Source organism: Sorex araneus, chromosome 1, assembly GCF_027595985.1.
Source record: "Sorex araneus isolate mSorAra2 chromosome 1, mSorAra2.pri, whole genome shotgun sequence".
Taxonomy (NCBI): domain Eukaryota; kingdom Metazoa; phylum Chordata; class Mammalia; order Eulipotyphla; family Soricidae; genus Sorex; species Sorex araneus.
The window spans coordinates 7,313,434-7,339,710 of NC_073302.1; the positions used below are offsets into that span (position 1 = coordinate 7,313,434).

The 26,277-nt window shown below is 48.1% G+C and overlaps 1 protein-coding gene across 2 annotated transcripts in view; it reads left to right on the forward strand.

Moving 5' to 3' along the window:
* SCAI (suppressor of cancer cell invasion) overlaps nt 1–26,277 on the forward strand; it is a 148,060-nt gene that overhangs the window by 52,847 nt on the left and 68,936 nt on the right. For both annotated transcript variants that reach the window (XM_055130261.1, XM_055130266.1), the window contains one exon: nt 23,417–23,548. In XM_055130261.1, the coding sequence (XP_054986236.1) occupies nt 23,417–23,548 (132 nt within the window). The remainder of the gene's footprint in view (nt 1–23,416; nt 23,549–26,277) is intronic.

A 26,277-nucleotide genomic window follows, 5' to 3' on the forward strand; every position in this document is an offset into this window, starting at 1 on the left:
GGTGCGGTGGGGAGGGCCGGCTGCTGCCCATGCAGTCCCCGTGCCTGGACTGACTCCCCTGCGCCCGCCCGCAGTGGCCAGGGAGCCTGCCACTGTGCATTTATGTAGGAGGAGCTGGGGCTTTTTTTAGAGCCGTGTTTGTAAGGCAGAACCTGTTCTTCCTCAGCGTGCTCGCCGCCGGCCTCAGCGCCGCATCCTGGCTCCTGCCGCCAGCCGGAGCCTCTTGAGCTCTCCTTGGCGCACCCCCTCCCTCCAGCCGGGTCTCCGTGCGGCAGTGTTGCTCCCGAGATGCCACTTCACTTTTCCTAATGAAGTGTCGCCCCGGCCGCGGCTCTGCCTTCCTGCGCAGTGCTCTTTGTTACACTTCTTTCTCGCCACTTGTTTTTGTATGTATTCATTTACTTTGATTTTGGGGCCACACTTGACGGTGCTGGGGGTCTATTCCTGGCTCTGCTCAGGAGCTGCTTGCAGCTCAGTGTTTGGGGTGGGGGTGGGGGGGTCACTCCTGCTGGTGGATCAAACCTGAGGGTCATGCCTGTAACTCCTGCACCTGGGCCTGGGGGAGACGCCTGTGGCCCAGATATATTTCTTTTTTGTCTTGACTAGAAAGTCCATCTTTTTTCTTTTTTTTGCTTGCTTTGTTCATTTCTGTATTGCAGCAACTAGAGAAACAGCTGGCACATAGAAGGCTCTCAGTGGAGATTTATCGAGTGAACTAACATCAGGCTACTTGACTTTGATTTGCTGCCTTCTGCTATTTATGTGCACATCCTGGACATGGTCAGTGGCATCTGATCTGAATCTCCATCATAACGCTGTGAGGGGTAAATAACGTGATTCCTTTTAGGAGTAGAAGAAATTCCAAAGCCAAGAGAAGTTCAGTGGCATGCCCAAAGCCAGACTCCTAGTGACCGCACTCATTCCCTGGCAGGCAGAGCTGATGACCGAAGGCTCGTCTTTCAGAAATTGTCTTCAGAATACTCTGAGCCTCCTCATTTCTCTGCAGGGCGATTTCAGCTTCGGGGAAGATAGTAGCCCTGTCCTCAGAGAGGAGCGGAAAGGGCCCAGGGCTCTGCAGCGCGGGGTTTTGGGGGGTCACACCGCCCGCTCGGTGTCTCTGTGTCCTGCGCTGCTGCCCGAGCATCCTCTCAAGAAGAGCAGGACTCAGGGTTCTTCAGTTGTGTGACTCTGGGTAAAGAATCTCTGAGCTTTTTTTTGGTTTTTTTCCATCTCTGACTTTTGGTTCCAAGGCCTGTCTTGGGGTGGGGTGAAGATGAGATAGATGTGCACTTGCCGGGCCCTGAGTCTTATCCCAGGTACTCTAGGGAGTGCCCCCTGGGCCCTTGCCCAGCTCCTCCTCCAGCTGCTGCTGGGTTTGGTCCCTAGAATTAAAAAAGTCCTTGTGTACTTTCTGGCGCCTCCGAGCTTGCTCGTCTTGTCTCCTGTCCTTCAGTCCTGGCTTCGGTTGCGGGTGACCAGAAACCCAAGGAGTTGAGGGCCAGTTTCATGACAACTTCCTTGAGAGAAGTGATTGCAAACGTGATGCTCGAGGGGCCTTGGGGGGCCAGGCAGTGACCCTCACGTGGCTGGCCGCATCCCAGGCGTGCACTCACGGCCCTCTCCTCACTCTCCAGTTCCGGAAGGACTGTCATCCCGTTGCTCATCGATTTGTCCGAGTGAGCACCAGTAACGTCTCTCATTGAGAAACTTATTGTTACTGTTTTTGGCATATCCAATATGCACGGGGAGCTTGCCAGGCTCTGCCGCACGGGCTCGATACTCTCGGTAGCTTGCCGGGCTCTCTGAGAGGGGCGGAGGAATCGAACTTGGGTCGGCCGCATGAAAGGCAAACACCCAACCGCTGTGCTATCACTCCAGCCGGAAGGACAGAATTCGAAAAAGTAATTATTTAGTCCTGAATAAGTGATATAATTATATTGGGAGGCATTCTGGAAGCATGAGAAAATTAGTTCCTTATGTATGGGGCCACTGAGGTGCTTCAGAGGACTCCGAGAGGCCCTGAGTTCAATCCGCAGCCCTGCATGGCCACCCGAACACCACTGGTTATATCCCTGCTGGCCCCCAGAGCCACCAGGCCTGAGCACTGAAGTTGTCAGGTCCATTAGGTTAGACCAAGTATTGTAGGACCAAGTACCCCTGAGAACTGCCAGGAAGTCACCCCTCACCCCCCAATGCAAAAGGGCCCGAGTTTTCATCACAGAAAACTCTGGAGAGGCCAAATGCATGTACCAGGCAGTTGAAATTACAGCTTCTTGTGTGGCGACTAGAAGGGAAATGGCCGGCAGAGCTGCCGAGGCTGTGGTGCCAGTGCAGGGAGGCGGAGCCTGTGGGCTGCCGCAGCCCACTCACACGTTTTTCAGTATTACTGAATTCTCCCTTGTGTGAATTATTTGATCCAAATGCATGTAAAATAACCACAGGAAAAGCAGAAATATTGCTGATCTAAGAAGTGGAACAGCAACCCCACTGGGAGGGAGAGTGTATTTGCCAGTGATATAGCTGTTAAGATGCCCGTATCCAAAATATATAACGAGTCCTTTCAACCGGTACAATTAAAGCTTGGCCAAGGTTCTGAGCAGATACTGCTTTAAAGAAAGCCCTTAAGGAGCTGATAAGCACATGAGGAGATGCTCAGTATCCAAACCAAACCACTGGGAGATACTCGTTTGCCCTCACTGGGATGGCTGGGGTGGGGCAGATGGATGGATAAGGTCTGCTAGCAGTGGTGTGGAGAAACAGGATCTTCCCTTCAGCTATGAGTTGGGAAATGATGCAGCCGCTTTGGCAAAGTCTGGTAGTTCCTCAAAAGTTTAATCCTGGGGGTGGGGGGCAGAGCAATAGTACGGTGAGTTGGGCGTTTGCCTTGCATGCAGCCGACCCCGATTCCATCCCCAGCCTCCCACATGGTCCCCTGAGCACTGCCAGGAGTAATTCCTTAGTTCAGAGTCAGAAGGAACCCCTGAGAATTGCCAGGTGTGACACAAAGAGGAAAAAAGGAGGTAAATCTGAGTGGGAGAGATTGCTCACAGGGCTGGGAGAAATATATTATCTGCCAGAGGCCCCAGGATCATGCGCTGCTGGGAGTGACTCCTGAGCACTGTGCTGTCAGTATTCTCAGAACTCTGCCAGGGACGTTCAATCCGCCTTTCTCCTACCCCCTGCCCAAAACATAAGGTCACACATGGAGCAGGGATGTAGCTCAGGAAAGAGCACATGGCTTGCATATGTGAGGCCTTGGGTTCATCTTAGGCCATGCACATGCACGCACATACATGCTGGGAATGTTTCTCAGCACACACACACACACACACACACACACACACACACACACCTGCACACACTTCAAGGTAAAAACATACTCTTTGAGTTAAGTTATATACTCAGAACTGTAAATATAGGCTCATATAAAGCCTTGCCCACAAATATTCATACCAGCATGTTCATAATAGCACAAAAATTGGAGCCATATAAATATACATTAACTGATGAATGGGTCAACAAAATGTGTTTTATTTGTATTTTATTTATTTATTATTTATTCGAAACACATTATTTATTTGAAAAATGTGTTTTATTCGTATAGTAGTCTATAAATCGTTTACAGATTCACCTGTAAAGGAGAGTGAAGCACTGCTCCCTGCTCTAACATGGATGATTGTCTAAAACAGGCTAAGTCAAAGAAGCCAGATACAGAAGGGAAGGTGTTATTGGTGTTATTTGATCTCATTCTGGCAAAATATCCAGCAGTTAAATCTGTAAAAGCAGAAAGCAGAGTTGTAGATACATAGAATGGGAATGAGAAATTTAGGGAAGAAGAGACATGATTGTTAATGGTGATGGTTCTGATGGTTGGGTGGGGGTAATGAAAAAATTTTGAAGTTGAATGTGACCATGCTTGCATAACTGTGATATAACAACTACTTTGTTTGTATGCCTTATATAAGTGAAATATATGGTACATGAATCATATCTCAGTTTTTATGTTACAAAATATATATGTATGTATATATATACATATATATATATACACACACACACAAAACCACTTATTACTAAATAAAATAGTAACTTGCTTTTGAAAGAAACTTACTTGCTTACTTCTGCTTCCAACTCAATGTGGACGAAGCATGCAATTTAGGAACACAGAATCGGTCTAGATAGATCATAAGCCTCTTTCCATTCCCCCCTCAGCCCCAATTCTTTTCATATGAATCAGATCTGATCTGACACAGGCACGGGTACCCGCCTCCTCGCAGGGAGTGTGAGAGCTGCTGCTGGGTGGCCCCGAATGATTCCCAGGCTGTTCCGAGTGGCTGTAGCCGTGGAGCCGGGTGGCCCGCCCGCTCCCCAGCCCGACTGGAATCCTTCTCCTCGGCGGTGGTCGGATCGCTTGCCTGGCCACTGCTTGGCCGTGAAGTCCAGCTCCGCGGTGTTGGGCTGCTGCTTCTGTGAGTTCTCCCTTCCAGATGGCGATGGTGGTTCTGTTTCTGTGAGTTGGAGGCTGCTTCCAGGCGTGGTTTTTTTTTTTCCCATATAGTTCTTCAAGATTTACATTTTTGATGCTTTTCATTGTGTCTGTTTTTGTTGGGTTTTTGTTTGCTTGTTTTGTGTAGGGGTCACACCCCGTAGCGTGTGCAGGGGTTGCTCCTGGCTTTGTGCTCAGAGGTCACTTCTGGGAAGCGTTGGAGGACCGCGCTGCGTTGGAGGTCGGAGTTGGGCCTGCTGCATGCTGAGCTCTCCCCAGCCCCGTTTGGCAGAATGCTGTGTAATCCTAAATGCTGCACATGTCTTAGCGATAGTTATGTTTAAGAAGTTATTTTGCTCTTGGGGTCACCCCTGGTTGTGCTCAAGGAGTACTCCTGGCTCTATGCTCAGGGATCATTCCTGGCAGTGTCTGGTGCATGGGGGATCTAACCCCTGTTGGCTACGTGTAGGGAAAATACCTACACATCTCGCTCCAGCCCCGTGATGCTCATCTTTTGTTTGTTTTGGTGCCATGCCTGGTGGTTCTCAGGGCTTACTCCTGCCTCTGCGCTCAGGAATGACTCCTGGTGAACTCGATGCCACGAATCCAACCTGGGTCGGCTGCATGCAAGGCAACAGCCTTGCCCAATGTACTATCTTTTTGGCCCCAGTATTCATTTTAAAAATTTATTTTTTAGGACTTTACCTCTCTTCCCCCTTTCCCTCATGTTGTGAGTGTGTAGGAGTCACATACACCATTGTGGTGGTCCCACATTTGGTTGTGGGGGCTCGTGGTACTTGCTTGTTTTCTTTGTGCTTGTTAAGTGGAGCATACTTCAGTCGTGTTTGCACATACTTTGGTTTTGTGTGCTCTGGTGCTTGCACGTTGTGATTGCAGTCCTCTCACACATACCTGGTTGTGTGTGCTGAAGATCCCACACTTCCATTGCGGCTGCAGGGGATCAGAAACAGCAGTGCCACCTAGATTGCATATGGGGTTGAACTTGCAGTCTCCTGCCCGCAAGCAGCTGCTCTAACACCGAATCACAACCCTGGATCCTATATTTATTGTGTTGCAGATGACTTTATAACCAGATGCTTTTTTTTTCTTTCACTGCTTCGCTTTAAAAAGTACAACACACACACACACACACACACACAACTCTAGGCACTGCTTCGCTTTAAAAAGTACAGCACACACACACACACAGCACTAGGCCCTAACTTCTTTGGTTTCCTTTTCTTTCGCCAGCTGTGCTCAGGGGCTACTCTTGGCTCCGTCCCGGGGGTCACTCCTCAAGTGCTCAGGGGACCATGTGCAGTGTCAGAAGTCAAACCAGGGTTGGCCACTTGCAAAAGACTTAACTCCCTGTAGTATCTCTCTGACTCTGGCTTTCTTTTCATAAACTCTCTTTGCCATCAGTTTCTTTGTGTGTTTGGTGGTAGGTTTGATACTTAGGCATTTTTTCTTACAGTTATTACGAAAGTATATATTTTAACGTTGACCCTGTAGGAATATCTCAGAAAGACTTGTCTTCAGAAAATAATTTGTGTGCAGAATGTGCTATCCTTGGTAGAAAAAAATACCTTACCCTTCATTGAGAAAGATGCAGCTCTCTGAGCACTGCCGTTTGTTCTCGTTATAGGAATACCATCTGCACCAAGTGGCAGCTTCCTGTTCCTCTTACACTGACAGAACCATCACCATCATCCCCCACAGACACGCACACATTCAGTGTTATTTTTGAACTTGGTATTTTTCAATTTATGCTTTGCTTCTGAGTGCATTTATAACAAATATGCAACTAACAGTTTTAGGGTACATTATAATTTACAGGGCAGTTTGATATCCATTAGGTTATTTTATTGTCCAACAGCCTTCTAAGGGAGCTATTATTAATACTCAGTTTTTATAGCTGAAAACACATTTGTGTGACACTCTCTTATGCTGATGCTTAATTATACAGTCTTTCTATCTACATATCTTTTTAAAAGTCTGAGCACGTAGGAAAATGATTTCCTTTGCTCTCATGTGATTTCTATAAATACATTCTCTTCTTTGTCAGAATAAATTTTTTTATTATATTTTTCTTTCATTTCCCATGTTCTTCTATTCTTTTCTCGTCCAGTTTCCCTTTTGGGTCTAATCATGTGGTCGGACCTTGTCTTTTTGAGACATCGCGAAACTGCAGAGCAATAATGATGGTGTTATTATACATTATGTAGGTTTTTCATTTCTTGGGTATGTGGGGAGGTGCAGTGTGTATCCAAAAGCTTGCTTTTGCTGGTCATTCCTGGTGGAGCTCTGGGGCCCTGTATGGAACCCGGGACTCTTGCATGCAGTGTATGTGCTCCAGCCCATGGAGCTCTCTCCGGCCCCGTGTGATGTTTCTTTTTTTTTTTTGGTTTTTGGGTCACACCTGGCGATGCACAGGGGTTACTCCTGGCTCTTCACTCAGGAATTACCCCTGGCGGTGCTCAGGGGACCATATGGGATGCTGGGATTTGAACCCGGGTCAGCCGCGTGCAAGGCAAACGCCCTCCCCGCTATGCTATCACTCCAGCCCCCCGTGTGATGTTTCTTAAACCACGCATTATGGTTGCAGAATGCTTCAGTGTCTTTCACACCTCGATAATCTCACTGTTTCTGCAGCAGCTTTCTGAAGTAGGTAAGGACAAGTGCAAATTGCTTGTTTTTGTGGATTGAACACCTGCATTGCCAAGTGTCAGCTCCAGTGTTGTTTACAGTCCCACCGGCAGGGTTTCGTGCTAGGCCACAGTCCTTCCCTTTGGACTGGACTTCCCTTTGGGCCCAGGACAAGGTCATGCGCACATCATTTTCTCCCAGGGTTTCTTTGGTGCTTTCCTATTGCCAACCACTTGCAGAGACTGAAATCCGGAGCAGTTTCTCTTGCTGCTTTGCCAGAAGATTTCCTATGAAAAGAACTTGTCAGGGCTGGAGAGATGATTCCGGACTGGAGCTTCTGCTTTGCATGTGGGAGCCCCAGGTTCAATCCCCAGCATACAGGGAGCGACTCCAAAGCACTACTGGGTGTGGCTCGCACACGCGCGCGCGCGCGCACACACACACACACACACACACACACACACACACACGAAAACCCAACTGAAGCACTTGCCAGCAGCCAGCTCAGTGATTTGTCAGATGCCAGGCATTTAGCAGAATAAGTTTGTTCCTCCTCAGTGTTCTTGTTTCTGTACCCTTTGTGCAGTCTATATGTGATTGGTTTTGTAGGGCTGTTGTAAAATATCACAGACTTGGGCTGGAGTGACGGTACAGTGGAGTAAGGCCCTTGCCTTCCATGCTGCAGACTGGGTTTAATCCCTGGCACCCCATAGGGTTCCCCGATTCCTGCCTTGAGTGATCCCTGAGCCAGGAGCCGGGTTGGCCCCCTGAGCAAGACAAAGGAAATACCACAGAACTGGGTGGCTTCAAGTAGCTGAGGTTGACATCTCAAACTTGCAGACCGGATGTCCAAAATGAAGCTGGAGGTGGAATGGGTTCCTCTGTAGAAGCTCTCGGGAGAGTTGGTTGCCTGTTCCCAGCGTCTGGGAGTCCCCAGTAGTCCCTGGTGTTCTGACGCACAGCCTCAGGATCTTCGTCTGTGTCCTTCTCCCAGGATGGCCGTATCCCTGTGTGGGAGCCTCTCCGTCTCCGCATCTCTTCTCTGCTGCTGGGACACTGGTCATATTGGAGTAAGGACTATTCTAGACAAACCGCATGTTAACCTACATTTTTTTTCTGTTCTAGCTGCACTTCCGGTTAACCTGCACATTGTAACACTATCAGCAAAGACCCTGTTTCCAAATCAGGTCCCCTGTGTAGGTACAAGGGCTTGTGACTTATTTGGCTGGCTGCTTCTTTTGCAGATTAAAAAAGAAAAATCAACCATTTTTTTCCTCCATCCTCAGGATCATTGCAGGACACGACTACCCCTCCCCCCGCACACACACACTCAGTATCACCCATTACCCACCTTGAGAAGTAATGGATTAGGACATCATATTTTAACAACACAATGTCACTCACAGCGATGCACATTCTTGCCTTTGTCTTGCTTTTAATGCTACCCTTGTGGGGTGTTTGCTGGCCCCTCTCAAAAAGAAAGAAAAAAATCTATGGAATGGACCTTGTCTATGGATTTCCAGGTGTTTGCCCTACATACACATTAGAGTTTTAATTCACTTTTTTTTTCCTTTTTGGGTCACAGCCGGTGATGCACAGGGGTCACTCTTGGCTCTGGACTCAGGAATTACTCCTGGCGGTGCTCAGGGGACCATATGGGATGCTGGGAATCGAATCCAGGTCGGCCACATGCAAGGCAAATGGCTTTACCCACTGTGCTATTGCTCCAGCCCCTTAAAATTTTTTTTAACATGTGATCTGTTGATAATGCAACCTGTGAGACCATAGATACACACATGGGAGTTACTTGTAGCTGTGTTTTCCCGTGTTTCCCTTCTAATTATTACCCTTTTAGGTTTTAGTCTCAAAGTCATGTTGACTTCATTCAAATGAATTTCACTCAGTGTTACAGCTATTTAAAAGTTTTTCCTTTTTCTTTTTCATTTTTTGGGACCCACACCAGGTTGTGCTCAGGGCGACTATTATGGTGCCAAGGATCAACCCAGGTAGGCCACATAAAAGGCAAGCAGCTTGGCTGCTGTGCTGTCTCTCCTGCCCCACGTAGCTATTTTAAACACTAGGTAAACTTCCATGTGCAACCATGTATGCTCCCTTTCCTCCCTCCTCCTTCCTTCCTACTCTGCCAGGCCTGATTATTCAGTAATAAGTGAGAAAAGCAGACTGATCATGTGCAGCTCATGAACTTTTCCAGTGCTAGCACCAGCCCTAGAAAAACAGTGTTGCTAGTGTCCCTCTTCCATCCCGGCTCCTCACTGTGAGTGACCACTGTCTGGAACAACCTGAAAAATGCCACAGTTGAGTCCCTTTGTGTACAGTCTATACGGGAATCTCCAGTCCCCGTGGCTTGAGTCCGCTGTGTTCACTCAGTGTGCTGTTGGCTTCAACTCTGTCGTGTCAAGTTGCAGTGGGTCTTCGTGCCCATTGCAGGCACATTTCCACTTTTCCCCTTTCCCCATGGCATTATCCATGGATATTTGATTCCAGGGTCTGGCTTGTTTTTGTCTTTGAGTCACACCCAGCAATACTCAGGGGTTACTCCTGGCTCTTCATCCGGAATTACTCATGGTGGGGCTCGGGAGACTGTGTGGGATGCCGGGGATCAAACCCTGCTTGGTCACATGGAAGGCAAACGCCTTACCTGCTGTACTATTACTCTGGCTCTACAAATTTTACTCTTAAAAACATTTATGTGAATATCTTCTGGTGCATGTCTGTTTGTATGTTCCTAGTTGCTTAAATATATATATAATATATATATATACACACATATACATATTTGTTTTTCTTTAAAAAAAAAAAAACGGGTACCATGAATTGGGACTGGAGTGATAGCACAGCGGGTAGGGCGTTTGCCTTGCATGCGGCCAACCCGGGTTCGATTCCTCCGTCCCTCTCGGAGTGCCCGGCAAGCTACCAAGAGTATCCCGCCTGCACGGCAGAGCCTGGCAAGCTACCCATGGTATATTCAATATGCCAAAGGAGAAATAAAACAGTAACAAGTCTCACAATGGAGATGTTACTGGTGCCCACTTGAACAAATCAGTGAACATTTGGACGACATTGCTACGATGCTACCATGAATTGAACAGAGCCTGATGTAAGTGAGGATGCATTTTACATCAAAGAGTAATATTTTGGGGACTGGAGCGTAGGGTTTTTGCCTTGCAAGCAGCCAACCTGGGCTCAATACCCATGGTCCTCCAAGCATTGCCAGGAGTAATTTCTGAGGGCAGAGCCAAGAATAACACCTATAACACCTGAGCACTGCCAGGTGTGAACCAGAGAGCCAAAGGGGGGGGGAAAGCAGTATATTTTAGTTGCTATTACTAAATGGTTCCAATTGTTGCAGATTCTTCCAGCTTTAAAATTTGGTGTCTTTTATGTCTGTGCTGGGAAGCATTCTGCCAGACCTGGAGTGGAATCGCTGCCTTTAACTTGCGTTTCTCTACTGACCAGCGGCCGACATCACCTGTCGCTTGACCCTTTTGTTCACACAGGGTATAAAGTGTGTCCATTCTAGAATTCTGCTAGACGCTCTCGCCCCCTTTATTTTAATAGGATCACTGCATTTTCAGTCGACTGCTTGCTGGGGATTCTTCATCACAGAATGTTTCTTGACTGGACTTCCTTTTTTCCCAGAGACTGCGTTGGGCCTTCCATCGTCCGGACCCTCGGTGGGCTCTTTCCTGTCATCTGTGTTTCTCTTTGGCAGGTGCGGGGAGAGTCCCATTCTCTTGGGTTTTTGGAATTTGCTAGTAAATACTTAAAACTTGCTCTGTGCTTTTGTGGGAGTTTAAGAAAGATTTTGCTTTGTTTCGGATTGACGAATCGTAATGACTGAGACCTGGTTTTCACTCTCCCCACCCCCGCCCACGAAGGGCTGCACCATGGACCTTCCTGGGGCCTGTGGACTCTCCTTGCTCCCCAGCTTTCCTGGGAGACTCGGAAGTTCTCCACTTGTTTCATGTTGGGATGTTCCCGCTGCTGCCCACACATGTCCTGGAGGGATCCGCTGTCCCACTTGCTCTTTCCTGCATGTTGACCCTGTCATTCTCCCTCCACCCCACCTTCCTAATTGAGGTAACATTGGTTCACTTCATTGCAGTATTTCGGGAGCGCTTTTTCACACATCTTCAGAAGTAATTTGTCACACCATGTCCCCTCGCCAAAGTGCCAGACCCCTCCTCTCTCACCTGCGGGGCCCTCCACTCACACCGAGGGTGCTTCTACTCCAGATCCAGCGCCGGTTTAGAGTTGCTTTTCTCTGTCCTCTTTACTTTTGCTTTACACTCCGTGTGTGGGTGAGATCCTCAGGGATTTGCTTTGCCCCTGTCCGACTTGTTTGCCTTGGCAGTCCCCTCCAAGCACATCTGCCTTGTTGCTGCTGGCCAGGTGGGGTGCTGTCCTACTGTGCATATCCATCACATCCTCATCTGCTCATCCCGTGTGGGCGCGTGGGCTGTCCCCTTCCCTGCGCCATTGCAGACAGTGCTGCAGTGAACACATGTGTGTCTCTGTCCTTGTTAACTTGTGGGAGGTCTGGCGATGCTGGCCAGCCAGTGCAGTCCTTCCATGCGTGGCTGAATGAGATGTGCTCAGTCCCTGCAGTGCCGCCTAAGGCCACCAGGGACACGGCTGGTGGTGACTGGTGGTGGTGGAGGTGTGGGGCAGAATCTAGGCCTCACCTGGTGGTGCTAGGGATTGAACCACAGACCTTGTTTTTATAATCCTAGGTCTGAGGGCTAGTGGTGGAATTGCCAGGTGGCACATACTGATTTCCAAAGAGGTTTGAATTTACGTTCCCACCAAAATTTCCTCCCCTACAAACTCCTGTTTCTGGCCTTTGTAGTGTAGGCTATTCTCTTTTTTTTTTTTTTTTTTTTTGCTTTTTGCACTCAGTAATTACTCCTGGCAGTGCTTGGGGGACCATATGGGATGCCGGGGATTGAACCTGGGTCGGCCGCATGCAAGGCAAACACCCTACCCGCTGTGCTATCACTCCGGCCCCTATTCTCTTAATGAGAAGTGATAACTCACTATAGTTTGGAGTTCTTGTTTCTCTGATAATAAGTAATGGAGATAAACATTTATTTTTATATGCATGTTGACTTGGTCTGTATCCTCATCTCTTGTCCATTTTTTGGTGGGATTCTCTACCCTTTGGCTGTATTTCTTGAGTCATCTATACTTATGTTGGCTGTTACTTCTTGTCAGATGTATGATTTGCAAATATTTTCTCCCATTAAGGAGAGATAGCTCTTTATTAATAGTCTCTCTTGCTGTGCAGAAGCTTCCCATTTTAGTAATGATCCATTTCGCTTTTATTTCCCTGGTGTTATAGCCTCATGGAGTGTTTTGCCTAAGCCTGTAAACATTTTTTTTGTTTTGCTAAGGATTGGACTCAGGGCCTCATACATGTGAAGGATATGCTGAATCCCCAGTCTGAGACTTTAATTGTGTGTGTGTGTGTGTGTGTGTGTGTGTGTGTGTGTGTGCGCGCTGCCAGGAATTGAACCCAGGTCCTCCAATTGCTGGACACTCACTCTACCATAGCCCTCCCCCAAGCCTATAATCCTCATTGCCTTTCAGACTGATGGTTGCTTTATTGATAATGAGAGGCCTTGAAAAAACTTAAACATAGTTATACTCTGTGGGTAAGTAGTCCAAGTTACTTAGACAGCTATTCTAAGACTATGATAAATTTTGTTATATATAATGCTAAGCTTAAATAAATGGAGATATTTTTAGCAGGATAATATTCTTTGGTGGGGGCTACACTCAGCAGTGCTCAGGGCTCAAATTCCGCCTCTGCACTCAGGAATTAGTCCTGTTGGGGTTCGGGGACCATATGGGATGCCAGGGATTGAACCAGGGACAGACGCATGCAAAGCAAGCGTCCTACTCACTGTGGCTCTGGCCCAGTAGGATAATATTCTTCACATGCCATTTGAGTCTTCTCAGTATATTAATCTTTTAGTCACAGTTTTAATATACTTGACAAAATGTATTAATGGAACACATTAAAGTGCCAGTTTACAGAGCGTAGGTGGAAAATTTGATTAGAAATATTTACTTGTATATTAATTTTACTCATTATTCATGAGGTAAATATAGAAGTCCATTGATAAATAATAAAATTATGACTCCTATAATTAAAAAACAGTCATCTTTTAGGAGACCTCCCTTTAAAGGACCAGTTTACTATTTTTTTTCAGTTTACTATTTTTTATCTGAAGCGTACATTAAGATGATTTTTTTGATGATTTTTTTGCCCCAGTAGCTTCTTTCCTAAACTGTGTTTTGAAAGTTTAGGCTTTATCTCTCCTTGTCCCAGACTGTGACTGTAATACAGTTTATCAAGTCCTATTAGTACCTTGGGTTCAAAGCTCTGTTGGCGACCAGGAATAAATGTTAACAGGAGATTCTAACAGGAGATTCATCTGGTTAGTGTAACAAGGAGTGGAAGGTCCTGTGAGCCGTCTGTCATCTGGCAGGGACGGGAGGAGGGATACGCTTATCAGATAGAAAACCAGACCAGTCAGGCACACAAGCTGTCGTTCGTGAACTAGAATAGTGGAAGCGTTATTTTTTTTGTTGTTGTTGTTCTTTTATTCTCTTTCTTGTTTGGGGGTTACACGCAGTGGCTCTCAGGGCTTACTCCTGGCTCTGAACTCAGGGATCACTCTGGTGTGCTCGGGGGACGATGTGGGAGGCTGGTGGTCAGACCCCGACTGCCCTCTCCTCAGTACTATCACTCCGGACCCTGGAAGCTCTTTTCTCTTAGTGCATAAGGTCTCGTCCCCCCTCCTTTCCGCTTGTCTTGTGCCACCGTGGGGCTCACGTGCTCTCTTACCTGGCTGTGGTGTTTGCACGTGATTGGTTCCAGTGTGCAGGAGATCACACGCTTTACCGCCTTCCATTTGGCTCTCCCTGATTCTGTCTGTGGCATTGCATGGTCCCCTGAGATTCACGAGGTACAGCCCTCAGGTTCCTCTGCTCCTCCTCTCCTGTCTCCCCTCCCCCCGCATTGCTGGTACTATTAGGGAAGCCCCCCAAACAAATAACAAAAACAGAGTTCAATACAGCGTTTGTTTCTAATTTCAACTTAATCACAATCTAGTACAACACCGTTCAGTAGGATTATGATTAACTCGTGTGTAACTGAAACGTTCAGGGCTAGGGAGATAGCACTGGCTGACCACATGCCAGAGGACCCCGAGTTCTGTCCCCAGCACTGCACAGGGGCCTGAGCACCGTTGCGGGTACCCCCCCCCACCCCAGTATTGCTGGGTGTGGCCCCCAAACCAAAAATAAAAAGTAAAAATATTCTAGTAGACTCTGTGAAAAGTTTAAAAGGAGAAGGATGTGATATCAGTTTAATAATAGATTTTACCTAGGGACCAGGGTGTGACTCAGTGGGCGAGCACACTTGCCCGAGTGCGTGCCTGCTGCCCGGGGAATAACTCCCAGCAGCTCCGAAACCCAAGCCAGAGCAAACCAGAAGCGCCTTTAACTAAGAAGACAAAACACTATTACTTTAATAGTAAAAACATAAGAATTATCAATGAGGTTTATGTGTCCTTTTTTTTGCACATTAAGTCCTCTTAATCTGGTGTATTTTAGACTTACAGCAGATCTCAGTTTGAAGTACCCAGGTTGCAAGCGCTTTGTATCCACTTGGAGCTAATGACTTTTATTTATTTATTTATTTATTTATTATTATTATTTTTTTAATTTTTGGGTCACACCCAGCAATGCTCAAGGGTCACTCCTGGCACTGCACTCAGGAATCACCCCTGGCGGCGCTCAGGGGACCATATGGGATGCTGGGAATCGAACCTGGGTTGGCATGTACAAGGCAAATGCCCTACCCGCTGTGCTACTGCTCCAGCCCCTAATGACTTTTATTTAAACAGCTGGCTTTTTTGGGTTGGTTTTATTTGTGTGTGGGGAAGGGGTACACCTGGCTCTGCTCAGGGCTTACTCCTGGCTCCATGCTCAGGATTCACTCCTGACAGGGCTGGGAGGCCGCATGGGGTGTCGGTGATCAAACCCGGGTTGGTCGCGTGCAAGGCAGACGCCCTACCCACTGTCCTGTTTCTCCAGCTCCTAAACAAACAGCTGTTATCTTCTTCATTTATTTTTGGGACAGCCTGGCAATGCCCAGGGACCGCTCAGGGCTCTGTGCTCGGCTGTCGCTCACAGCTGTGCTCAGGGGACCATGCGACGCAGGTCCTGGTGCAGGTGCGGGAGCAAACTGGGCCTCCTGCATGCAAAGCACATGCTGTCTCTGGCCCCGAGTCTCTGCAGAAGCCTCTTCTGACCTGGTCACGTCTGAGTGTCAAGGTAACTGTTGATTTTCACAGAAGCTTTCACTGAAAAGGTGGCATTTGAATAATGTCTGGATCTATGAATATAAATTTACCAGGTCAACAAAACAGGCAGAAAAACTTACCTGTAGAATTGTGAGATATAAGAGTAGAAGGTGTTCAGATTTGCTCATCGTTCTGTGTGGTGGTTCTAGCTGGCTTGCAGCACTTACCAACTTTTTGTGTTTTGAGTAAGTCACCATCATCATAGTTACATGTTCATAAATATACAATTATTGGATCGAATAAATTGAATATATTTCTTGATAAACCTGGTGAAACTCGGGTTATCCCATCTCTAGCAAATGCGCTGGAGTCATCACACACACCCCTGCTATTACTACTGCATTTGTAATGTGTTAGGTTTGTATTTTGTTTAAGGTTTAACACTTGTCTTGTTAACACTTGGTTTTCAGCTTCCACTCGAGCGTTACCAATGTTTCCCATCCCGGTTGCAGAAAAATGTGGCTGAGAATTGGTATTACACTTTGGTCTTCCCCTGTCTTTGGAGGAAAGTCCTTAACATTTTTAACCTTGACATTTTTGAAGATTGGTTGTTTTGTAAACTCTCTCCATGTCTTGTCTCTTTCATGAGTAAATTCAAGTTATGTTACGGATCTTCTTTATTCTGGGGTATTTTTATGGGGGCGGTGGCACAACTGGCCGTGCTCAGGGTTACCTCTGGCTCTGTGCTCAGGGGTTACTCCTGGCAGGTCTTGGGGGCCCGTATGGGGTGCTGGAGCGCGAATCCAGGTTGGCCATGTGTTTTGTTTTAGTTTGTTTGTTTTGGGGGCCACACCCGGTGGTGTTCAGAGCTTCTGGCTCTGCATACAGGGATCACTCAGGACAAGGCTTGGGGTGCTATATATAGAGTTGGGGATCGCCTCGTGCCTTACCCTCTGGACTACCCCTGCAGACCCAAGGGTCCCTGAGATCACCTCTCCGCGGGTGTTACCAGTGGGGCAGAACTTTTCCAGTCTTAGTTTTCATCAAGGGGGTGTTCTGCCACATTTCACTGATGCAAAGCTACTTCTCTTGTAACGAATATGTATTTTGTGGGGAAGTACTCTGAAACTGTTTGCCATTAGGCTCCATTCTATCCATCAATTATTTGTGTCAATGCTGCTTCAAGGCTTCTTATTTTACTCAATAGGTTTTATAATTCCTTATATCATTTTTTTGAGACTGAAATAACCTCCAGTCTGACTAATGACGGTTTCTTCAGATTGATTCCTATGGCCTTTTGGATTTTTTATATTTGATTTTATTATTCCAATTTTATTGAGATTAATAGATATGTAACATTGTTGGTTTAAGGTAGCACTATAGCACTGTAGCACTGTGGTCCCATTGTTCATCGAGTTGCACAAACGGGCACCAGTAACGTCTCCATTGTGAGACTTGTTACTGTTTTTGGCATATCGAATATGCCACGGGTAGCTTGCCAGGCTCTGCCGTGCGGGCGGGATACTCTCAGTAGCTTGCTGGGCACTCCGAGAGGGATGGAAGAATCAAATCCAGGTTAGCTGTGTGCAAGGCAAACTCCCTACCCGCTCTGCTATCACTTATGTATATAATGCAAAATGATTATCACAGGAAGTTTGATGCTCATTGTCTCGTATAGTTACATCCTTTTCTTTTTCTTGAAATAAGAACTTTGTGGGGGCTGGAGAGCTAGTACAGCGGGGGCAAGGCAATTGCCTTGCACACAGCCAACCTGGGTTCAGTTCCCAGCATCCCATATGGTTCCCTGAGCACTGCCAAGAGTCATTCCTGAGTGCAGAGCTAGGAGTAACCTCTGAGCATCACAGGATATGGCCCTAAAACAAAGGATGTGGGAGAACTTTTGTGGCCAGAGAAGTAGTATAGCCGGTAAGGCCTTGCTTTGCTTGCGACCGGCACAAGTTCCATCACTGACACCCCAGATGGTTCTCCAAGCCCCGCCAGAAGTGATGCCTGAGCACAGAGCCAGAAGTAAGCTCTGAGTACAGTTGGGTGTGGCCCAAAAACTCAAACCCTATAAACAAACCAAAAAAGGAATTTTAAATGGTGGAACTGGAGAGAGCGCTCAGCCGGTAAGAGCTGTGGAGAGTGCACTTGCCTTGCAAGCTGCCGGCCTGGACTCAGGCCTCAGCATCCCAGGTGACCTCCCAGGCTCCATCAGAAGTGATCCCTGCTGTAGGAGCGAAAGGCAAACACAAAAGTTCATAAGTTTGTAACTGTACATCACAGTGATTCTCTAATAAAAAAAAAAAAGTGATCTCTGGGTGCAGAGTCAGGAGTAAACCCTGAGCACAGCTGCATATGGCCCCAAAAATCAAAAAACAAAAATTAAAGCAAAGAAGAATGTTTACTGATCAAAGGCAACAGAGCTGGGGAGTTGGTCCACAGCACTGCGCTGCGGTGTGGGGCAGGGAGATGAGAGGGTCTTTGGGGCATTGGTGGAGGGAGGCGGGCACTCAACTGGGCACGCTGGTGTTAGAACGGTGTAGGTATGAAACCTATAATCCTTCCATATACTATTGTGATTTACCAAGGTGTAAATCAGAGTGTCTCAAAATAAATACATTTTTAACAGGACTTTGAAGAGTTTTGCTCTTAGCTTTCAAATATATATGTATATACACTGTACTTTTACAGATACCGTATGTTAGAGTACTAGAACTTTATCTTACTACCGTTTCCCTCCTTCGCCTATCTCCACTCCTCCCTCACTGCACACATCCGACATCCACTTACCTGCTCTCTGCTTTTGTGTCTGTGTGTTCAGTTTGTTTTTTCCAGATTCCACGTATAAGTGACATTATAAAAAATTATTTGTTCTTTTTGTGACTTCTCATGCAGAGTGCCCCTAAAGTCCCTCCACATTGTCACAAATGGCAAGATTTCCCTTTGTACAGCTGAATAATAATGCTTCACTCACTCCTTGGGAGACACTTGGATCTTCATAGTCTCTGCAGCCTCTAGATCCTTTCTGGTTTTGTTTGGGGGCCACACCTAGCTGTCCTTAGAGCTGACACCTGGCTCTGTGCTCATGGGTGGCTCTGGGGTGCTCGGGGGACCTTCCATGGTTCTGGGCATGGAATCTGGCGGCCTGCCTGCTGTCCTGCCTGGCTGGCCCGGCTGTCTTGGCCATTGTTTTTGAGCTTTCCTGCCCTCTGACAGTACTTGCTCTAGATCGTCTGTCCCTGTGCTGCCTGCAGCCGCTTACACAATCCTTCATGGAAATTTGGATCCCATTTTAGAAAAGGGCATCAGAAGCAAGATTGGGGAGCTGGGCACATTCATGCCACGGTTCAGCTGGGCAGTCAGAACTCCCAGCCCTCGGTAGGCACAGATGAAGGGGCATGTGTGCATGTGTGTGTGTGTGTGTGTGCGCCTGAGCATGTGTGTGTATGTGCACGTATGTGCACGCTTTTGTACATATTCAGAGTTCACGTGTAACTCCAGTTCTAATCTACAGGGCTCATTCTAATCCTTGTTACCTTCTTCTGTTCCTGTCTACTCTCTTACAATGGGAACTTGGATCTACTCTCATGTTTGATGAATCCTCACATATACCCCAGATCTCTAGTGCTGCTTCTACACCTTGCCACGGGGTACCCTCCTCACCCTGCCACGGGGTACCATCCTCACCCTGCCACGGGGTACCCTCCTCACCCTGCCATGGGGTCCCTCCTCACCCTGCCACGGGGTCCCTCCTCACCCTGCCACGGGGTCCCTCCTCACCCTGCCAGGGGGTACCCTCCTCACCCTGCCAGGGGGTTCCTCCTCACCCTGCCAGGGAGTACCCTCCTCACCCTGCCACGGGGTATCCTCCTCACCCTGCCACGGGGTATCCTCCTCACCCTGCCAGGGAGTACCCTCCTCACCCTGCCACGGGGTATCCTCCTCACCCTGCCACGGGGTATCCTCCTCACCCTGCCACGGGGTCCCTCCTCACCCTGCCACGGGGTATCCTCCTCACCCTGCCACGGGGTATCCTCCTCACCCTGCCAGGGAGTACCCTCCTCACCCTGCCACGGGGTATCCTCCTCACCCTGCCACGGGGTATCCTCCTCACCCTGCCACGGGGTACCCTCCTCACCCTGCCACGGGGTATCCTCCTCACCCTGCCAGGGAGTACCCTCCTCACCCTGCCACGGGGTATCCTCCTCACCCTGCCAGGGGGTACCCTCCTCACCCTGCCAGGGGGTTCCTCCTCACCCTGCCACGGGGTCCCTCCTCACCCTGCCACGGGGTATCCTCCTCACCCTGCCAGGGGGTACCCTCCTCACCCTGCCAGGGGGTTCCTCCTCACCCTGCCACAAGGGTCCCTCCTCACCCTGCCATGGTCCCTCCTCACCCTGCCAGGGGGTTCCTCCTCACCCTGCCACAGGGGTCCCTCCTCACCCTGCCATAGTCCCTCCTCATCCTGCCAGGGGGTCCCTCCTCACCCTGCCATGGTCCCTCCTCACCCTGCCACGGGGTCCCTCCTCACCCTGCCATGGGGTACCCTCCTCACCCTGCCAGGGGGTTCCTCCTCACCCTGCCACAGGGGTCCCTCCTCACCCTGCCATAGTCCCTCCTCATCCTGCCAGGGGGTCCCTCCTCACCCTGCCATGGTCCCTCCTCACCCTGCCACGGGGTCCCTCCTCACCCTGCCATGGGGTACCCTCCTCACCCTGCCAGGGGGTTCCTCCTCACCCTGCCACAGGGGGCCTTCCTCACCCTGCCACGGGGTCCCTCCTCACCCTGCCACGGGGTCCCTCCTCACCCTGCCACGGGGTCCCTCCTCACCCTGCCATGCTCTCTACCTGTTGTGCACTCAGGCTCTCATCCGCAGGCTGAGCTTTGTGTGTGGTTGGCTGGCCTCACTGTGTGTGTCTGTGTATGTATGAGTACGTGTGAGTGTGTCTATGTGTGTCTGTGTGTGTCTGTGTATGAGTACAGGTGAGTGTGTCTATGTGTGACTGTGTGTGTGTCTGTGTATGTGTGTATGAGTGTGTCTTTGTATGTGCCTGAGTGTGTGTTTATGTGTATATGAGTGTGTGTCTGTGTGTCAGTATCTGTGTGTCTATATGTATATGTGTCTTTGTGTCAGTATCTGCGTGTCTATATGTATATGTGTCTGTGTGTGTATGTATGTGTGTGTGTTTGTGTGTGTTCTTCCCTGGACCCTCTGGGATTGCTAATTTCACTGACCTCCATGTGCCTTTTTTTTTTTTTTTTTTGAGGAGGAGAGAAAGAGAGAGAGTTTATTCTACTGCACTTACAATACTAATACCTCTTGGTGGGAGGAGGTGGTATGCATACTTGGACCCCATTGGTTAGTGAGACAAGTGGTGAAATGATAAGATGACAGGAATCCCAAGCAGCCTCCGCTTGACTAGACGATAAGAGCCAAGCTCTGTAAGATGGCTCCCTACATCTCCCCCTGTTTTGTTTTAAATTAAATGTGGTCAGGGGAGGCATTGTCCAGTATCCCTTGTGACACAAAGACTCCATTTTTGTATGGAGAGGAGGGAAGGGATAAGTAAACTGGAAAAAACAGTATGAGAACGGCTCAAGAGAGAACGGGGGTTCTCCAAGGGTGGAGGAAGCTCTACACACATCCTAGCACTGGACACGAAAGAATGAAAGTACACATCTCAAGGGGGGGGGGATGCGGGCGACACATGTGCCCAAGCAGCATATGCGCGCTATGTGCCTGCTTTTTGAACTCTTTTAGTTTGAGGTTTCACGTAATGTCTCATTCTGGGAAGTTTCGAGAACTTTATTTCTTTAAAGATTTCTCCTCCCACCATGTGTTTTATATGAATTAGACATGCACAGGTGATTTCCCTTATTTCTCTATCTAGAACTTCTTAATTTATCTCTTCTGTACTTACCTCCCTGATATCTTCACGGTAATGCCTTAAACCTGATGTTTTAACCTGCAGTTTATTTGACTGTGTCCCCTCTGTACTTCTGTCTATTCATTTGTTAAGTTTGATTCAGTGGTTACATTATTTCATACCCAATTTTCTTTTTGCTTTGTTTTTTGCTTTATGAGACATTTTCTTTCTAACATTCTCCCTTGCTGAATTATTTCATTTAAAACTTTTTTTAATTTATTCTTTTATTGAATCACCATGTGGAAAGTTACAAAGCTTTCAGGTTTAAGTCTCAGTTATACAATGCTCGAACACCCGTCCCTTCACTAGTGCACATATTCTACCACCAAGAATCACAGTGTACCTCCCCCCACCCCCCCACCTCTCTAGCCCCCCACCCCACCTATGTAACTGATAAATTTCACTTTACTTTCACTTTACTTTGATTACATTCAACATTTCAACAAAAAACTCACTATTATTATTTGGAGTTTCTCCCCCCTGCTGTGCGCCCTAAGCTTGGGGCTGTAAGTCTCCAGTCCTGGGGTCAGGGGGTCGCATGGGGCTGTGCCTCTCCCACTGGGTCTTGAGAGTGGAGGTGGGGGGAGGGGTCCACGGGGACATCACTGCAGGGAAAACACCTTCGCTGGTTTTGCTATTTTCAGGGTGTTCCCTGAAAGCCCCCCTGTTGTATGGGAATTTGAGAGAAGGGGTGGGAATGGACCGCCCACACACATTCAGCATGCAGTGACCACCTAGCCCACCCTCCGTGAAGGCCCGCGGCTTCTGCAGGTTCTAGACTCACTGGCCCATTTTCCTCCCCCAGGACTATAATTGCTTGTTCCAGACGGGGTGGAGAAAAAATGTTTGTTAAGATAACGGACTGCTCCCTGGCTCCCAGCTCTCCTGTCTGCCCGTGTCTACTTCTGTCACTAACTGGGAGCAGGTTTCCCTGTATTGTCACTAGAATTTCTGTCCACGTGTGGACACATATGATACTTTTTTCTGTTACTGTCCAGCAGCTTGTTGTTTTTAAAATGACTTATCAGGACTGGAGAGGATCGTGCAGGGGTTAAGGCACTTGCCTTGTGTGTCCTGACTACCACCTGGACCCCCCAAACATGAGCGCTGGGGTAGCCCCTGAGCACCACCTGCTCCCCCAAGAAAAAGGAAGTAAAGATAACATGTTTGAGGGCTGGAGAGATGGTACAGTGTGTAGGGTGCTTGTTTTGCATGCAGCCCACCTGAATTTGATCCCTGGCAACCCGTAAGGTCCCCCAAGCACCACCAGGAATGATCCCTGAGTGTAGAGCCACCAGTAGGACCGTTGCTGAGTATCCCCCCAAAAAAGAATTTTATTATGTTTAATTGCATATATAGTTTTGATCCAATAAAAAATAACTTTAAAATTCATCTCTCTATTTTCTCTCACTATTCTGAGATATCTTGTTCTTTTAAGTGGTTTTCTATTTAAGTATTGTTATTGAAATTAATGTCCTTTGGATAAAGTGTTTTTCATACACTAATCGTTTTTTTAGAATGAATGTGCAGACTGCATTGAATAGATAAGTAGGTGAAAGGGTTAACATTTTGCAGGGCAGGTATTTGGGCCACACTGGACAATGCTCAGAGCTTGCTTCTGGCTCTGTGCTCAGGAGTCACTCTTTACAGGGCTTGGAGGGCCAGGTATTATAACTGGGATCAAATTGGAGTTGATCATATTCATTAAGAGAAAAAAGCAATTCCTGTTAATTCTATCTTGGCCCAGATTAACACTTTTAATACTTAATTTATATATAGCGGGTATTAAAGCAATAGCTTTGGATGGAAGAGTATTATAAAAAGTCATGTCCAGTATCATACCAGTTTTCATTCCCACTGGGGGGTGAAATGGTCTATTTCCCTACATCATCTTATGCTTATTTTGATGATTTAATTGTATTTAGAAGACTTCTTTATCTTTCTTGGAAAGAAATGTCAGTTGGCCAGGTTCTGCTCGCTTTCACCCCTTGCACACATGTACATATGTTTTCTTACAGGACTGAATTTGCACTTAAAGAAATCATGTCCTCTGGAGGTGCTGAAGATGACATCCCCCAGGGAGAGAGGAAAACCGTGACAGATTTCTGTTACCTTCTGGATAAATCTAAGCAGCTGTTCAATGGGCTAAGGTTAGTGGACTCTTTTTTTAAATTATTTTAAATTTTATTTTAATGAATCACCGTGTGATACAGTTACAGACTTACAAACTTTTGTGGTTACGTTTCAGTCATACAGTGTTCAAGTACACATCCCTTCACCTGTGCCCATTCTCCACCACCAATGTTCCCAGTATCCCTCCCGCCACCCCCACTCCTCCCCACACCCTGCCCCTGTGGCAGGCATGTTCCCTCTTACTCCCTCTCTCCTTTGGGGTGTTACGGTTTGCAGTACAGGTACTAAGCCGCCATCATGTTTGGTCCATAATCTCCTTCCAGCGTGCATCTACCTGGACTCTTGAGATCATGAACTTTTCCTTAAGTCTGTCTTGTGCCCCAATTGACTGTTACGTAGAAAGTCTGAAAATTCTGGCTAGACGGTTACACACCAGCAGTAATCAGATTTGCTTCCTTTGAGGGTTGTTTCTTTATTCTCAGATGGAAAAAAATCACAGGAAGGGTCAGTGAGGTCCAGTTTTGCTCCGGCTGTGAAGAGCTGGTTTGTGAAATGGTTTTGTTCGAGTCTCGGCCATCACACCCGATTGCATTCGGCTGTCATGCACGTAGGTGGCAGTTGCCAGGGCCACGGAGCTCTGCGCGAGTCACCGTGGCCCTCGCTCCCATCCCAGTCTCGTGCTCCTGTTGGTTTCTTTTCTTCTTTTTTTTTTTCTTTTCCTTAGATAAAATACCTGCTACAGGCAGGCGAGGTAGCTCAGCGGGCTGGATCGCGTGCTTTGCAAGCCTCGTGTGGTTCCCCAAGCACTGCGGGAGCCGCTGCTGAGCACTCATGGGGAATAGCCCCTGAGCACTGCTACGTCGGGGCTCCCAAACAGAAGGAAATAAAAATGTGAAAATCTTAGGATATCCTGGCTCACTTCAGACGTAAAGTCTCACTAATTTGGTTCCAGACACCAGTAAATTCATGCCCGCGGTTAAAACACAAAAAAAAACAAGCGGTGTTTGGGGGCTGCCGTCTTTTGTTTGTTCGCAGTGTCTGTGTCGAGGCTCCGGCTGCCCCGAGACAGGCGGCAAGTGTTCTGTCTGCGAGCGTGTCCCTGACCCTATTTGGAAATGTTATGTATGAGTAAGTGATTGGAAAGATAGTGAATTATTTTTGGTGTACAGTTTATTTCTGGGTAAGTATGCCATCTTTCCTTCTACTTTATTTCCCCTTTTGGCGTCTTTGTTTTGTTTTTTTTTGTTGATTTGTCTTTTTTTTTTGGACCACACTGACGGAGCTCAGGGCTTACTCCTGGCTCTGCGGTGCTCAGGGATCACTCCCAGCGCAGCTCGGGAGACCGAATGGGGTGCTGGGGTCGAACCCTGGTTGGCCGTGCCTTACCTGCTGTGCTCGCTCTCTCTCCCCCACTTCTTCTGTTTTGATAGCAACGCCTTCCTGGGTTAGACCTGTGCTGGCAGAGTGTACGTCCACCCTTTTCCTCCCTATGGCTTGTTTCCGTCTGGGTGCCAGGTATCACGCCCGGGGCCTCACCTGGGTGAGACGTGTGCCCGCTGGCCGAGCCGCGTTCCTCAGTGTTCCCTGCCAAGGGGGTTAGCAGTGCTAAAGACCACGCAAGCCACAAAATGGCTTCTTCATGGCTGCCTGTGTGAAGCGGAGCCTCTCGCCACTCTTACCCTCAAACTTGTTTGCTTTATTCCTGAGAACTCGGCACTCTCTAAATGGGCGTATTGATAGCTTTGAGGCCTCCCTGTATTCAAATGAAATGGCCCTCCGGCCTGGCCCCTCTTGGTGCTTATTTGTCCAGTACCTGGGCAGGCCTCCTGCACGTCCAGGTACTTCACAGTCTTCTACTAAATGAAGGCTTTCTCCAACCACTCTGAATTCTCTTTCCTCTGTTGTGCCACGGAAGAGATCTGCGCCTGGGTGTCCCCTGGTGGTCAGCACTTCGTCTCAGGCTCCCACGCTGCGTACTGACCCACTGAGCACAGGCCCCCAAAATAAGAAGGCATTTCAAAGTTTGCATGGAAAGCCCTACTCTAGCTTCTGGCTCAGGGTCTCCTGGTTTTCTTCTGAGTCTGGTGCATGAGAAGGAGTGTCATTTCTGGGCTGGTTTGCTTAAATGAACATGTTTTGTTCAGTAGTACATCTGCTGTTGGCCGGTCTTATGGTGTGGGGGGTTAGAGCTGGACACGGCTCTCATGTTCCTGGCCCTGGAAATGCTGTTCTTTCAGCATGGTTACATGTACACGGTACATCCCTATTTTTAGGGAAGTATCAAAAGGAGATATTTTGTTGTTACCTCACCTCTCATATTTGCATTAGTCTGAATAGAATCCTGATGCTTATATAAAAGCAGCAGTGGGGCCAGAGAGATAGACCGCAGGTAGGGCTTCTTCCATGCATGCAGTCAACTTAAGTTCAATCCCGGGGGCCCCATATGGTCCTGAGCACCACCAGGTGTGATCCCTGAGCAAGAGCCAGGAATAAGCCCTGGACACGGCCAAGTGTGCCCCACCCACCCCCGCCCCTCCCCACCCCACGCCCATAAAAAAGGAAAGAAAGGAAGAGGCATATTGATCATTATCAATATGATAATGATAATGATAAGCATTATGGGCCAGTGTTGTCCCTGGGAGAAGCGGAGTGGCGTGAGCTCCCACGGGAACAGCGCCTGCACCTCCCACTGGGCCTTTTTCTCCGTCATTCCTTTCCCTGTCAGCGTGTCTGGTGGGTAGCTGTC